This window comes from Rhynchophorus ferrugineus, unplaced genomic scaffold (genome assembly GCF_030347505.1).
Source record: "Rhynchophorus ferrugineus isolate W39M unplaced genomic scaffold, kcgeb_rfMv2 rfM2, whole genome shotgun sequence".
Classification (NCBI taxonomy): Eukaryota; Metazoa; Arthropoda; class Insecta; order Coleoptera; family Curculionidae; genus Rhynchophorus; species Rhynchophorus ferrugineus.
In genome coordinates, this window is record NW_027472581.1 from 43,366,960 (window position 1) to 43,381,844 (window position 14,885).

Here is a 14,885-nt window from a genome sequence, read left to right on the forward strand (position 1 = left end):
ATTGCTGTATCAGTCTATACTCAAATCCATTTGGTCATATGGAATCCAACAATGGGGTACCGCTAGCAAATCTAATATATCCATCATTCAACCGTTCCAAAATAAGGTGTTGCGTGCCATTGTTGATGCTCCGTACTGTATTTCAAATAAAGTGATACAACGCGAATTCCTCTAAAACCTATAACATTTAACACCACCTGATCTGATTACTGGACATTTATAAACTTTAGAATAAGCTTTAGAATAAGACTAATTAATTAAGATAATATTTTATACAGAAGATTGCTTAATGAAGTGATTTTCTACATGCCATGTATATATAATATAGATATAAAAAATACTTACTGCCAATAGGGCAGATTGTGGCATCACGAAGAGTAATAAAAAAAAGATATAAATATATATTTTTTTATTCCATCTCTATTTGCTTACTCCCTCTTGAAGAAGAACTAAAATAGTATGGCACAGAACCACAAATGCTGTGGACAGAAATTATTTAACATAATTAGCAATCAGATAAACTAAAAGGTTGAAGAATATAAACAAAGTTTTTTCGAAAAATATATAAGTGAATTAGCCCGGAAGCAGACAAGAACATGGAAAGCAACTAGGAGATTTAAAAGACCAATTATTAGAATACCCCCTATTAAAAATCATCGAAATGAATGGGTTCGATACTACGATGAAAAAGCTGAATTATTCGCAGAACATATTCCAACCGAATGATATAGAATCTACAGTAGATATAAATTCTGTTTATCAGCCCTCTGTAGCTGTAAATCTGTTATCTCTAATGGAAGTCTCCATAGAAATTGACAACAACCTTAGTCTTAAAGAGACTCTTGGAATTGATATTTCGCCTAGTTTATTGAAAGTGCTGCCAGGAAAAGCAATAATCATGTTGACATGCATATTTAACGCCTGTTTGAGCCTGAAGCATGTTCCGGAATGTCTTAAGGTTGCTCGAATGATTATGCTTAAAAACTATGACCAACTGGCAGAAGAAGTTGGATCTTACAGGGCATATTTCACTGTTGCCTGAAATATCAAAATAACTAGAGAAACTGCTGTTAAAACGTATTAACACATTTATAGTAATACCAGATTTCTAGTTTGGATTTCGAAATCACTACTCGATAATCGACGAAGCGCACAGGGTAATAGCGACAGGGTAAATCGATTTTTTCAAATTTCTAGTCTACGATACCCCCTTAAAAATCTTAATAATATCTTAACATGCCTTACATTCCAAACTAACAATGTTGCCGTCTTCATGTGTTGGTAGCCCATATAGCATCTATATATATATATATTGTAATTATGATTGATTTCCAATCATTTTTAATAAACCTGAAGGCTAGTCTTTCCAATTGCAAAAACAATATTATTTCTTACGTGGACAGATCTTACGTGCTAGTTTTGACAAATCTGTCTATATCTATTATACAGACAATTGAATAACCAAATATATTTTGTTATATACTATATTGTATTCCTGTATTCCATTATAAATATCTGTGTATTATTTTATTTTTAACAGACACGTTTTACCTCATCTGGAACAGTTGTTCTAATCTACTGTGCCTGAATGCGCATAATATAGAAGTTATCGTTTTTTTTTTTGTAATAGAGCGAGGTACATTTTTTTCTTATGTCTTTGCTTATTTTATGATTAACGTATAGGCAAATATTATAGAATTATAGAAACTTGTATATCCATATTATTTCGAATAATTTTACAAACACTATTTGAAGTATATAATCCGAGCCCAGCGTGTTTGCGTACTTAATTCAATTATACAAAAATCATAAATCAATTCCCAACTCTTCAAACTCAGTTCTATATCTCGACGCGTCCCTTCCGCACCTCACTCCTATCCCTCCTACGTACTTTTCTTCCCGAATCGCTTCACTTTATAACGACGTCTCGAGAGCGTCAGCTGCTGGAGTTCGGACGAGAACGGAGAGGTAAGAACCAATCATAAACTTCTTAAAGTTGGATAACGTTGGAAAAACGACATATTAAGCGAAATTCTCGCCTAGGCGCGGCATGATCTTTCCCAGATCGGAAATTTTCCTAGTTTGTTTTTCTCCAGTTCAATCGATGTGTATTCGATGGAGTACGTTTTCGCAAAGAAACAACCGGAAATGTCAATTACCTTATTTAGTCCTTGAACGTATGTTACTAATTAGTGTTCGTGCTAACCAATAAATAATTGGTAAATGCGAAATAAATATCTTTAGGCCTATTAATCGTATATTAATTACAACGGAAGTCATATTAATTGGAGAGGGATCAATTTATATTCTACGAAATATCACTGCTTTCTATATTCGTACGTTTAAGTTTCAACGTTAATTATCATAAGTAATGAAACATTAATTTCACTTATTTGATAATATCTGTTTTTATTTACTTTTATAACTTACCGTGGCAATATCCTATAATATATATTATAAAACTAATATTTTCATTATTCCAAAACAAAGATATATCTATCCGTGAGATGTGATGAGTGAAATGTTTAGAATTATGGGTTTATTTAGTTTATAGTGGTTCCAACAAGTCTTACAATATTTTCCGTTAAAATTAAATTAATTAATTAAATTTGGCGTTGGACTCTCAGTCGCTCCGCAGTTACTATAATCATTTCTTGATATCGTTTAGTGGGGTTAAATTAGTAATGTCATGGGCTAGGCTGCCAAGGTTATCTATAAACATATCAAACTCCTCTCCTCCAAGTCATGAAGTTTTAGAATTAGGACACATCTATGATTTTAAAACCACCCTAGTCCTTGGATTCGTGGCTAAAATATTACAATTCAGGATTTAAGGACACTAAAGGTGAATTGAAGTTGGTAGATAATTAATTATAATTAACAATAACGTACTAATAGAGCTGTTTATTTATTAATTAGGTTTAGATGTAAGAAGGGTTTAAATATTTTTAATTTTCTTACAAGGGGTGACGATAGCCTTCATGGTTCTTTCCTACGAAAATAAAAATTGTTTTATATTATAAACGAAATTATCAAATAATGATAACCGTATAAATAATAATATTGAAACGTTCATCTGTCTAAAATATGCTTAAATTATGGAAAGAATATACTCAGTATGTTTTAAACATCTTGCAGCAAAACAATATGTGCAACTAAAAAATCACTTCCTGGCTTTGATCTCAACATAGAGAAAGAGCAGACTTTAAGCGTAAATCCAAGATGAGTTCAGGAAATTAATTAGCGTTGCATTAAACTTGACTCGTTGGATAGTAGATAGTAGATATGTTCCAATGAGAATTCTAGAACTAGAAACTAAGTTCAAATATCTATAATCAGTCATTGTTATGATTTTAATTTCAAAAAGCTTAAGTCGTAAGCTAACAAAAATAAAGGCATAGAATATTTCTGGAAATTTCCTAAAACCTTAACAATTCTCCTAAAATTTTTCTCAATTATATGTAATTTAAAAATTATTACGGGTGGATTATTTTTGTTCATTACGGTGAAAATTTAAAAAGTGAAATATTTAATAATATATATTTGATTCAAGAATACATTCAAAACATTTACATTACAATATATCATTGCGGATAATGTACTAACAGTTTATTTGTAATAAAAAAATTAAAGTACAATCTTCACAGTCAAGGCCTATAAAATAATTTTTAAGGATTTACAACAGATGATGCTACTGTAAGTTAAATCGCATCGCGTACTTTTGTAATCAACTTCATGATGAAGCCTCCCTGACAGAAATCACTGCGTTGAAAATGCTTAAATTTGTATGGAGAAAATTAATATATTTAACACTATTTATATTTTTCATAAGTCTGTTGTAGACTTCGTTCAGGTTATGTGATATATAAAAAGCAATTAAAGCTGGATACAATACATACATATCGTTATCGATCGCAAATCCATAGTTCAAAATCGATTGCTTGCTACAGATGACTAAACATCTGTTCGTTTGAAGAACTTGTATTACTCCAGACTAAAACATTTATTGATAATTCAAGCGTAACATGTAAGTGCAAACAAGCGACTAATTCTTCGTTTTAACCAAATTGTCTAATAGAGGTATTCGTTATATATGAAGTGCAACTGATAAATAAGATTAAAGGTAAACCATAATAAACACCTTCTGTCGTGATCAAAGTGAGCGGTGAAAATAACCGTTCTTGCGTTATAATCATGTATATGGGCTGGAAAAACTGTTTTCTATACTGAACCTGATATTATGGTAAAATCAACCATAAAGGTTAACTTGATACTAAATTATAAATATCCATATGAATCTAGTTGTAAATATAAAGAGTTTTTGATTTGATGTTACTGGTTTTCATGTAACGATGTCATAATAAAAAATATAATTTAATAAGTAAATATGTAAGTAATTTAATTTATGTGATTAGATAATTATTCTATTAATGTAGACATTGTCTTGTTGATTCTACTTAAATTAAATCACCATGTAGATACCATGTAACTTTTCTTTTTATAAAATTTGCCTTAGTAACGAAAATCTTTCTAGATTGAAGGCTTTATTATGAAAATTGTTGCAATCGAGATTTTATGTCTTTCTCGTATTATTTAATTTCCACATAGAGAAAGTTGTGCAGCATTGATGGTGCAGTTGCATCACTCTGGTGTTGAATGAAACAAAATTTCTCATTTAATTATTTCTTTGAAAAATCGATGCGTGAAGTAATGTGGAATGTGGCGTTAAGTCTTTAACAAACTTTCAAAATTTTCTCTAACACTTTACTCTCTAAAAAATGTAAATATGCAGCAAAAATATATATACTTATAGACCTCCATCACATGTATTGAAATTAATTTATATATAACTAGCGATCCGCCCCGGCTTCGCACGGGTGCAATGCTGATACTAAATTAAATACACTACAGAAAAAATATGAACGTTGTATATAAAAACATAGCGGCCCGCTCCGACTTTGCACGGGCATAAAATATATATGCCTATGTCACTCAATGAAAACATGATTAAAATCGATCCAGTATTTTTGGTTCATTCATTACTGCCCTTGGCCTGCACGCATTAAATTTGGAGTAAAACAATTCCTCTTCCCCTATACTTACTATGAAGATTTCCTGCTATCTTTGGAATATCTAAATTCATACAATTTTTATTACATTACACATTTTTAAACGCAAATTTTAAATTTGTAATATCTCCGAAAATATTTGTTTAATTTACATGCTGTAAGGAACCATATTGATCTATATTAATTGCACACTGTATTTAAGGTACTTAATTCGATAAGGATTAATGCCGTATTGCTTAAAATAGCTTCGTAAATAAGCCATTTTCTCACGTAAAAAGTAAACAATAAAAATGGTTAATGTGGGTTATCCCTAAAAGATAAACATATACCATCCCGGACTTTTTTGTAGACCTTTTTATGGTGTGCAATACTGTAGTGCATTAATTTGATCTAACTCGTAGGGTTAGGCAGCGTTTTTGCTAATTGCTAAATAAGCCTAAAAAAATAGGTTAATTTACGACATCACGTTAGATACCTCTAAAATTAGCAATGTTGCCTTAGTATATTATGCATGTATTATACATATAAACCTTCCTCTTGAATCACTCTATCTATTGAAAAAAACCGCATCAAAATCCGTTGCGTAGTTTTAAAGATTTAAGCGCACATAGGGATATAGGGACAGAAAAGGCGACTTTGTTTTATACTATGTAGTGATAGAAAGTATAACTTAATAACATAATTTTTACCTGGATATTGTTCCAGTTACATAAATCATTAAAATTTAGTTCATAGTGCTAGTGTTAGTAATATTAGGCGAAACTTGACCTGACGTGTTTTACAATGATAAAATCTAATTGAAATAAATCTAATATAATTTAAGCTTGAAACTAAATATGGTTTATCTGTATTAAAAATACCGAATAATTAACGTCCTCTATCAGCAAAAATTATTTTTTATTTCACTCGGAGATTTTAATAATGATCGTTGTTTCATTAAGTTGGTAGTATTACAGCTGCAATCTATGTCAACATTCAGGTGTGTTTCTTCAACAAAATGCGTTTGTCATGTTTGTCTTTTAACATGAATGAAAAAGTGCAACAAGTTTAAGTAGCATTCAATTTTGTTTTAAAATATTTTACAGTTTTAAAATATTTTACAGTTTTAAAACAGTTTGCCTGCTTGGTGGCCACAGAGATCACAGAGGTCTCTTACTGCTGTTATAGTCCATGGGTTAAAATGTAGGATGTAATATCCGACAATGAAAGCCAGGCCTCGGAGCTCACAGTTAAATCCGAGTTAGTAAAAGGAGACTCTAAAGTATATTTGGAAAAATTTGTTTGGTCTTCCCAACGTTGAAATAAAAATGTTACTTGACGAAGATGGTCTATCTAGAATAAATGTTTTTATTTGATATCTAGTAATACATATAAAATGGTGTTAAACTGTGTTTTAAGGTGTTTAAGTGATGTTAGTATTCACATACATTCTTGAATTTACATAGATAACCTCGGTACTTTTCACCGTAATCGACGGTGAGCATCATTCTATGGGTCTTCCATTCATTAGAATTATAAGGTTTCGGTCGTGTTTAGTCAGAACAAATATTTTATTCAAAACTGATTCATGTTCATCTACCTTAATCAACATAGTCGAATGCAAATTGTATCTATTAAAAATTACGAAATTCACTTCGTGACAAAACATTAGCGCACTAGTTTTCATTACAATCCTTAATAAAAAAAAATATAGCTTTTAGATGCGACGATGTCGATATTACAAAGAGACATCTATTGTTTACTTATAAATTACATCTATTGTTTACACGTAAAATCGTGCTAATCGTAAAAACTTTAGCACAGTTAGAATAATACTTTTCAATTTTATTTCAGTTATACATAGAACCTCCTCTAATTTTCACGACTTCAATCAGTTACTTTAGTAGCGTTTTATATAGGTTTTATTAGTTTTTTTTTTAGTTTTAACATAATCTAACATTTTCCACTCATATTGACTAGCATTTTTTAGTTATGCGATATTATTAAATTGTTTACCATTTGAGTATACAACAGTTGCTAGCTTATTGCAATAATTTCAAATCATAAGAAGCGTTCCTCAATTTTATATTTTAATATTGTGTTCTGAAGAATTTTTTAACGAGTGCAATATGGACAGCAACATTGCAGAAAAATATAATTTTGCCCGGCAATTTGTGTTCCATATTTGTCTGTTCGTTGATCAATTTAATGTAACTTATATTATTAATTTTCCAGAAATTCCCTAGATATTTCTGTCTTTCCGTAGAAACTTAACAGCCCAACACACATCACTTCCTCCACTCAATTGTCTGTGACTTAAAATCATGTGATATCTTTACAATAATAGTTCTTATGTGATCGTTGTATTAAGTAAAAATTGAAAACAATCTGATCATATTAAGTTTAAATATCATTCAAAGACGAGACATGAATAATAAATTATTTAAAAAATCATTTATTTAATTATTTGATTAACTAATATACATATTCTTGTTCCAGAAAGCTTACGAGAATACTTTAGCAAATATGGTGATATTTCCGAAGTGATGGTAATGAAGGATCCTGCCACTCGCAGGTCGAGGTAAGTCGATGCTGGATATTTGCATAAACTGTCAAACAAACTAACTAAAACGATATTTTATACGAATCTGCTTTATTAGGTGGAGTTACAATTTCAAAGTGTTGTTTCAAGTTGTATCATAAAGACATTTACCCGATCCATATAGTAAATCGGATTAATTATACAGAAGAAACTGTTAATAAACTATTCCCAAGTTCGTGTTCTGGCAAAACTTCAGTCCTGTTTTAGTTAGTTTGTTTGACATGTTACACCTTACGGTCCTGATCCCCCACCCTGTCCTTTGGGCCCTTTTTGACTTGTAGACCTTTCAAATTTAATGACGTGTCTGGGATTACTGACGTACAAGAGCGTTGGAAGAAACGTCGATTCCATGTTATTTCATTTATAATGTAGTTGATACTAGTTCAAATTAATGGCCTGAACACGTTGTTTTTTTTATGAAAAATGAACAAATAAAGATCATATAACCCAAAAGATAACGTTCTATTAAGTTACTGTTTATAAGTAATAATTAGTTTTACACTGTTAAATAGATTTTTCTATATTCAGTAATAATTATATATTATGGCTGGATCTTATGGTTTAGGAAAAATAAACCTTAATATGATTACCAGTACTACAGAAAATTGATGTTTTTATTGCTATAATAGTTGAATGTAATTTTTTGATTTATAATATTCGTTAATACATTTTTGTCCGCAGATTATAATTATTTATAATATGGATCTTCGTATTGAGTATATAAAGTTTTTCCACTATGATAACTGTCATATACTATAACAGGTCAATTGAAAAGTCCCCGGTCTACCACATTTATTCGAAAAAATAATTTTTTTTATTCAACATAATTATCTTCAAGGGTGATACACTAATTATAGCGACCCTTCAACTTTTCGATACCATTTTTGTAGTACGATTTGTCCTTTACTTCACAATAGGCCTCGACGATCACCTCTTCATTCGACGAAAATTTCTTCCCAGCGAGCATTCTTTTGAGATCTGAGAACAGGAAATAGTCGCTGGGGGCCAGATCTGGAGAATACGGTGGATGAGGAAGCAATTCGAACTCCAATTAATGGATTTTTGCCATCGTTTTCACTGACGCCATTGTAACACGGTCTTGGTTAAGCAGCACTTTCTTTTCCTTCAAATGCGGCCGTTTTTTCAGCGATTTCGTGCTTCAAACGGTCCAATGACGCTATCTAATATTCGCTATTGATGGTCCTTCCTTTTCCAAGGTGGTCGATGAAAATTATGGAATAATTTTCAAAATACATGCGCATCCCAAAATACAGACGCCATAACCTTTCTAGCTGACTGTTGCTTTTTCCCACGCTTTGGAGCGGGTTCATCGTGTGCAGTGCACTCGGATGACTGTCGATTGAACTTCGGAGTGAAATGATGGAGGCATGTTTCATCCATTGTTACATATCGACGCAAAAACTGGCTTTATTAAGCTTGATCTCAAACACTTCTCCGAATCATCAACTCGTCGTTGTTTTTGGTCAAAAGCGAGCTCGCGCGGCACGCACTTTGCACAGAGCTTTCTCATACCCAAATATTCGTGAATGATATGATGTACACGTTCAGTTGATATCTTTATAGTGTCTGCTACTTCTTTCAATTTAAATTTACGGCTATTCAAAATCATTTTGTGTTTTTTTTTAATATCTTCCTCGGTAACAACCTGTTTTGGGCGTCCACTGTCACGTTCACTGTCTTCGGTGCTCATTTCACCACGTCTAAACTTAGCATACCAATCCTTGATAGTTGATTTTTCTGGGGCAGTGTTCGGAAAGTCGGCATCAAGCCGAAATTTTGCTTCAACTGTATTTTTTCCCTTCAAAAAGCAATATTTTGTCAACACGCGAAATTCCTTTTTATCCATTTTGTTCACAATAACAAAAGTTGCTTCACACAAAATGCTATAATTCACGAACTAATGATCTGACAGCTGTCATATTTACACACGCGTCTTTTGAGGGTTAGGGCAAACTAAAAAACATATGGTTTTAATTCTCGTAGCACCATCTATGTGTCAGGTCGAGGACTTTTCAATTGACCTGTTATGTACTACACCAATTAAAAGGTCCTCTGTCCTGACGCCTGATTGCATCTGATTCTATATTTTTGCTTATCAAGCCAATGCTGTATTTGAATATTATTTTGGCTAATCCAAATTTTTCAATATCATTAATAAATAATGGCACGAACTTTGGTGATACTTAAATACTAAACTGTTTTAATGTATTCGAATTAAAAGGATTGATTTTTTTCTATTGGAGAGGTTATCGATATATTTTTGATACACAGTCTCTACAGAGTTAATAATTTACTGTGTTAAATATATTGGCTAGAAAATATCTAAAAATATATCAATAGAGATTATTTGGTATGAGTTGTTTCTTGACTATTAATATAAACATTTTAATATTGGATATATATTAATTATTTATAAATATGTTCAATGGAAAGTTGGCCCTGCAGGTTGCAAAAAAATAATGGCTTTCTAACAAATAGAGAGGCGGTTTCTCCGCTTTTGCTTGATGAATTGAGAAATAAATAATGCATATTGTATTGAACGGGCTCATTATTTTAGATATTTTCGTGTTGTACCGGCTCCGTAGTAGTAAATACTCGGTGTTCGTTAACGGTCTCTGTAATGATGTGGATTTTTATAACAGCGAGGCATTTTATTTTACCATGGCAAACTAGTTTGCGTATTTTTAGTTTTATTTTCGACGTGCTTTATTAGTTATAAATCAAGCGCCATTTTACAGCAGGTGCTATATATTTTTTTATCTACTACATATACTAGCATATTGAACCTTGTTTTTAGCTAATTAAGTTCATAGAGTTGAAATTATTAGGTGCACACAATTTTTTAATTGTTTATATGGACTTATTATACACCAAATCAATACATAATGACAAGAATTCTTTGGTATAAATTACTAAATTAGATTATTGCAGCAAATTATCTAAATTTTTTGGGGACTGTCTTGAATTAAATATATTTAATTATTATTTTCTATTTAATATTTTAACTATAACATGGGGTTTTATTTGTGAAATCAGTAATCTGTGAAACAGACGAAATACAATGCAGTCAGTGCCCTTGTTTATATTAGGATTAGACTATTTGTTGTGCATTTTCAGCCTAAACTACATCGTCTATTTTTTTATTTATCTCTTAAAACTTCACTAATCTGGCCGTGGGCAAAAAGTATTATTATATGATTTCCATTATACAGTATAACTATACTGATAGGTAGAAGATCGCTTCAGTAAGTGATCAACTTAGCAAACTTATAATAAAGTTTATAACTTATTCTAAAGTCTATCCTAACTTATTCTAAAGACTATTCTAACTTATTCTAAAGATTATTATATCCCACTCTATGTGTCTATTAATCAGTTCGTATGGTAGTTTGAATTTGAGCCTATGCACTTTACTGTAATCAAATCAATTACAAGTTAGATGCAAGCTTTTCAGTGTTCATTAAGATATCTTCTTCGATTTTTAATCAACATTTAACATTCCTTCCAAGTCAATTTCTGTCAAGTCTTCATTTTGCCATTCAAGCCTCTCTTGAATATCATTTTTTCTATCTAGAGAAACCTTTATGTGTTCAATTTACAATTTTTTTGCATAACATAACATTGCATCAAGATACAAATATTCACTGCTATTCTAATTGTAGTTTATTCCATTACACTTTTTGTAAATTCGGTATATAATAGTAATTATATTTTGTGGTAAATACTCACATTCTTTAAGGAGGAGTAAATTTGGTTAAGTGATAAAATAATGCCTAACTTTTTTTTGTTAAAGACATACAGATTACATCAAACTAAGTTTTATGTTTTAACCGTTTCAAACAATTTTCAAATACCCTAAATAAACTAAATATTCCAAAACAAAACACCGATAAAAACTTGACGATTTTATTACATGAAAATGGTAAATGAAAACATATTTCAAATCAATTTTCCAATATTTCGGTTATATAAATTTTCATCAGCCGATTAAACTTTCAAATATGGTCTGAAGGTTAAGTTGTTTCAGACAGTATTAACTTTTTAATATGCCATCATAACAAAATAAATCATTTTAATGCCGTTATAGAAAGTTCGAAGCTTGAAAGTTCCCTTCAACTTGAAGCTTTTGAATGTTGTTTGTAAACCAGGTGACTCTGCACGTGTATCAATTGGTCGACATATAAAGTTTACAATCCGGTTAAGGAGGGCGAATTGGAAATTGAAAAACCGTTAATAAAGGGCGAGAAATCGTATTAATTTGCGAAGGTCGACGGTGCGAGCCGAACAGTTCGAAACTGGCGCATGGTAATCGGGCAGCAAATTAAAACGGAAAATGTCGCAAATCATCTTGTTGCGACGCAAACACTATTTGCACCAATTTTAATCATTCTCATTAGGCATCACATGCCGGGATTTATCGATGTAGCGTGCAGTTTTCGCACTGGTCGGTTTTCGTTGCGTTACAGTAACGTTAATCTAAAGGGACATTGGCTTGATATTTGAGTTTCTAATATATTTTATCAAAAATAACTAGTGCTTATCATTAAATAATTTGTTCGACTTTGAAACATCATGTATTGTTTTTTATGCCCTCTACATCATTATCATCACTATAAATCCATAGCCGGCGCTCGCAGAAATTATCTGTTTATTAACAAATACAATGTTGTTATTTTGCACAAATTCTTGATTTCGCGACAGGAATGTGAGGGCCAATTCCACCTTTCATTTCAAACCAATGCAATCTGAGTCTCTGAATTTGTTGCTCAGCTGTGCTCTGATTTTCGCAACATAAACCAATGACTTCATTTCTAACATGATCTCGGAGAGAAACATATCGCATTTGAAAGACTTCAAAATTGGATTTTTTATCCAAGTTTTTTAGCCATACAGAAGAATTGGCAAGATAAACGTTCAAAAGATTCGGATTTTGATCTTGATTGTATTCTCTTCCATATTTCCATTGTAGAACTAAAAGTTACTACAGCTTGGCCTATTCGACTTATTACTTCAGTGGTAGATGTCACTTTTTTTCCTTTATTACTGATCCCAGGTACTTGATTTCTTGTACTTGCTCCAACTGGAGATTTACTATAATAGACGATCCGTTAGTTGCTAAGACTTTGGTCTTTTTTTCATTACTTCTTAAGCCATATGGTTTTGTGCGGCGAACAATATCATTATGAATGCTAGAAGCCCCAACAACTTTAACTACCATTTCCTATATACCATTTTCTTCAGTTTTTAAAACGGTTGCCTAATGTGGCCTCTAGAATACCGTGTAAAACCCATTTCTGACCTTATCTCTTTAGTCGGTTTAACATACCTGTCTTACAGTTTATAATTATCATCTTAAAATTTATTTAGTGTTGTGTTTTACTGCATTATTCACTGATACCGTGCTTGGTATAATGAGGAGATGGTTTTGTCAACATATTTGTTATTCTTTTCTTGCCATTTCCATTTTCTGTTTTCTAGTTATATTTTTGTTTGGGATATTTTTCCAACCAAACTTTTTATTTGAACAGTTGTTCTTCTATATTGAATTGAACAATTGTTTTTCTAAATTTCTCCATTAAAACTTAATTTACGTAATAATAAAAGCGACAATTTTACGTTATATTTAGCTTATATATGAGGTATATGCTGTTTAGTTCAAATTATAGGGTCTGGTTGTTACTTGAAAAAGTAATCTCGATTGGAATTTGAAGCCGGCCGCAAATAGACGATGCATCTAGATTCTCGACCTCAAAGATCTGGAATACTATTTGAACCTAGTTTTAACACAACTACAAAGTGAACATACCATGTTGTAGAATGCGTATTTCGATAGTATTATGGATATTACTGCAAGAAACTATAGAAGTTACATTTTAAATAGACGCATTTCAAAATAATGAATCTTCGCCGTAGGATGTTAACCATCACAAGTTCTTTGTTATTCGTCATTTTATCCTTTTTTCTCCGCCGTTTTACGGCCCCTTAAAATCAGTACTATATTCTCAGGATCCAAACGGTATCACTTAATTGGGTATCATTTTCAAATAAGGACATTTCAGCAGTGCTCGAGAGAGAAGCGAAGGTTATTCTGGTCGAATGCCATGTACTTTTCACAAGACGAAGAAAAGTCCGATAAAACTCCGAAATATTTCTTCTTCAAGGGATTCCTGCGTATTTGATGCATACGCTATAAATCAATAATTTTAGCAACATTTGACCCAAATTCTACTGTAATAAACACAGAACATATTTTTTAACATAAACATATATTTATAAAATTATTATTTAAACTTACACTGGTATATATTAGTGTTTGCATATTATTAGATGCTTGCATGTAACGAAAACATGTTTTTTTATGGCAAGTAATGAAAGAGTGATGTTGAAACGTTTCGAAATGTTATTTTCAGTAATTTCGTGTGGTAGTTATTTTCTTTCCTTTTGAATGTTTCCTGTAGCATATAATAGAAACAGTTCATTTATCAACTGCTAAGCTGTATGCAAATTATTTGTTGGTTTTTGCTAGATTTTCGTCCAATAAGTCTTGTTATTAGTTGTCTTCGAACTCTTTTGGTTATCCCGGGCATTCTTCGACACTAAAATCACCACTTTTCGAATCGTTGAAACCTAAACGGACAATTGGAATATGACAGAATCAACAATATTATTAAATAGAAGACTATTATTTTATGTTGATAAATGTCAAAACCATCGAATTTAACATTTAGATTAACCTTTTTATAGTTATTTACGTTGTTACTTAGCATTTTCACCAATAGATGTAGCTGCTGAAAATACTGAATATAAAAAATTGAAAAATTAAGTTAGTTAATTAGAATTAACATTAAAGTAGATCATCGGGTATCGTTTAGTTGTTGTTAAACAATTATAAACGTATTGCATCACAAATGTGCAAGTACTTTTTCCATTATAGTATACCATATTTAAATACTAAATATAAATTTGTTACCTGTTTACTAAAACTCTCCTACAGTTTCTAACCGGCTTTCCGAATGACCTATTAAGTACTATTTGTTAAATAATTAAACTGAATATGTGCCGTTTTGTTTAGTCTGTTGACCGTTTAAATTTGGATGGCGATTAACTTTACGGGATCGGGCGGTTGGCTGAGATAGGGAATAATAGAAACTTAATAGTCCTGCTTTGGATTATATGGGAATATATAGATATTGTAGTTTGTGATAATTTTACTA

At 31.3% G+C, this 14,885-nt stretch overlaps 1 protein-coding gene across 9 annotated transcripts in view; it reads left to right on the forward strand.

Moving 5' to 3' along the window:
- Positions 1 to 7,545: 7,545 nt before the first annotated feature.
- The window catches only part of Rbp6 (RNA-binding protein 6), a 752,769-nt gene continuing 745,429 nt past the window's right edge, over positions 7,546 to 14,885 (forward strand). For 5 of the 9 annotated variants that reach the window (XM_076395619.1, XM_076395625.1, XM_076395620.1 and 2 more), the window contains exon 1: positions 7,549 to 7,629. In XM_076395619.1, coding sequence (XP_076251734.1) covers positions 7,595 to 7,629 — 35 coding nt within the window. In that variant the 5' untranslated portion in view covers positions 7,549 to 7,594. Of the gene's footprint in view, positions 7,630 to 14,885 lie in introns of all 9 variants that reach the window. The other 4 variants (XM_076395624.1, XM_076395626.1, XM_076395622.1 and 1 more) reach the window with 2 other exon arrangements.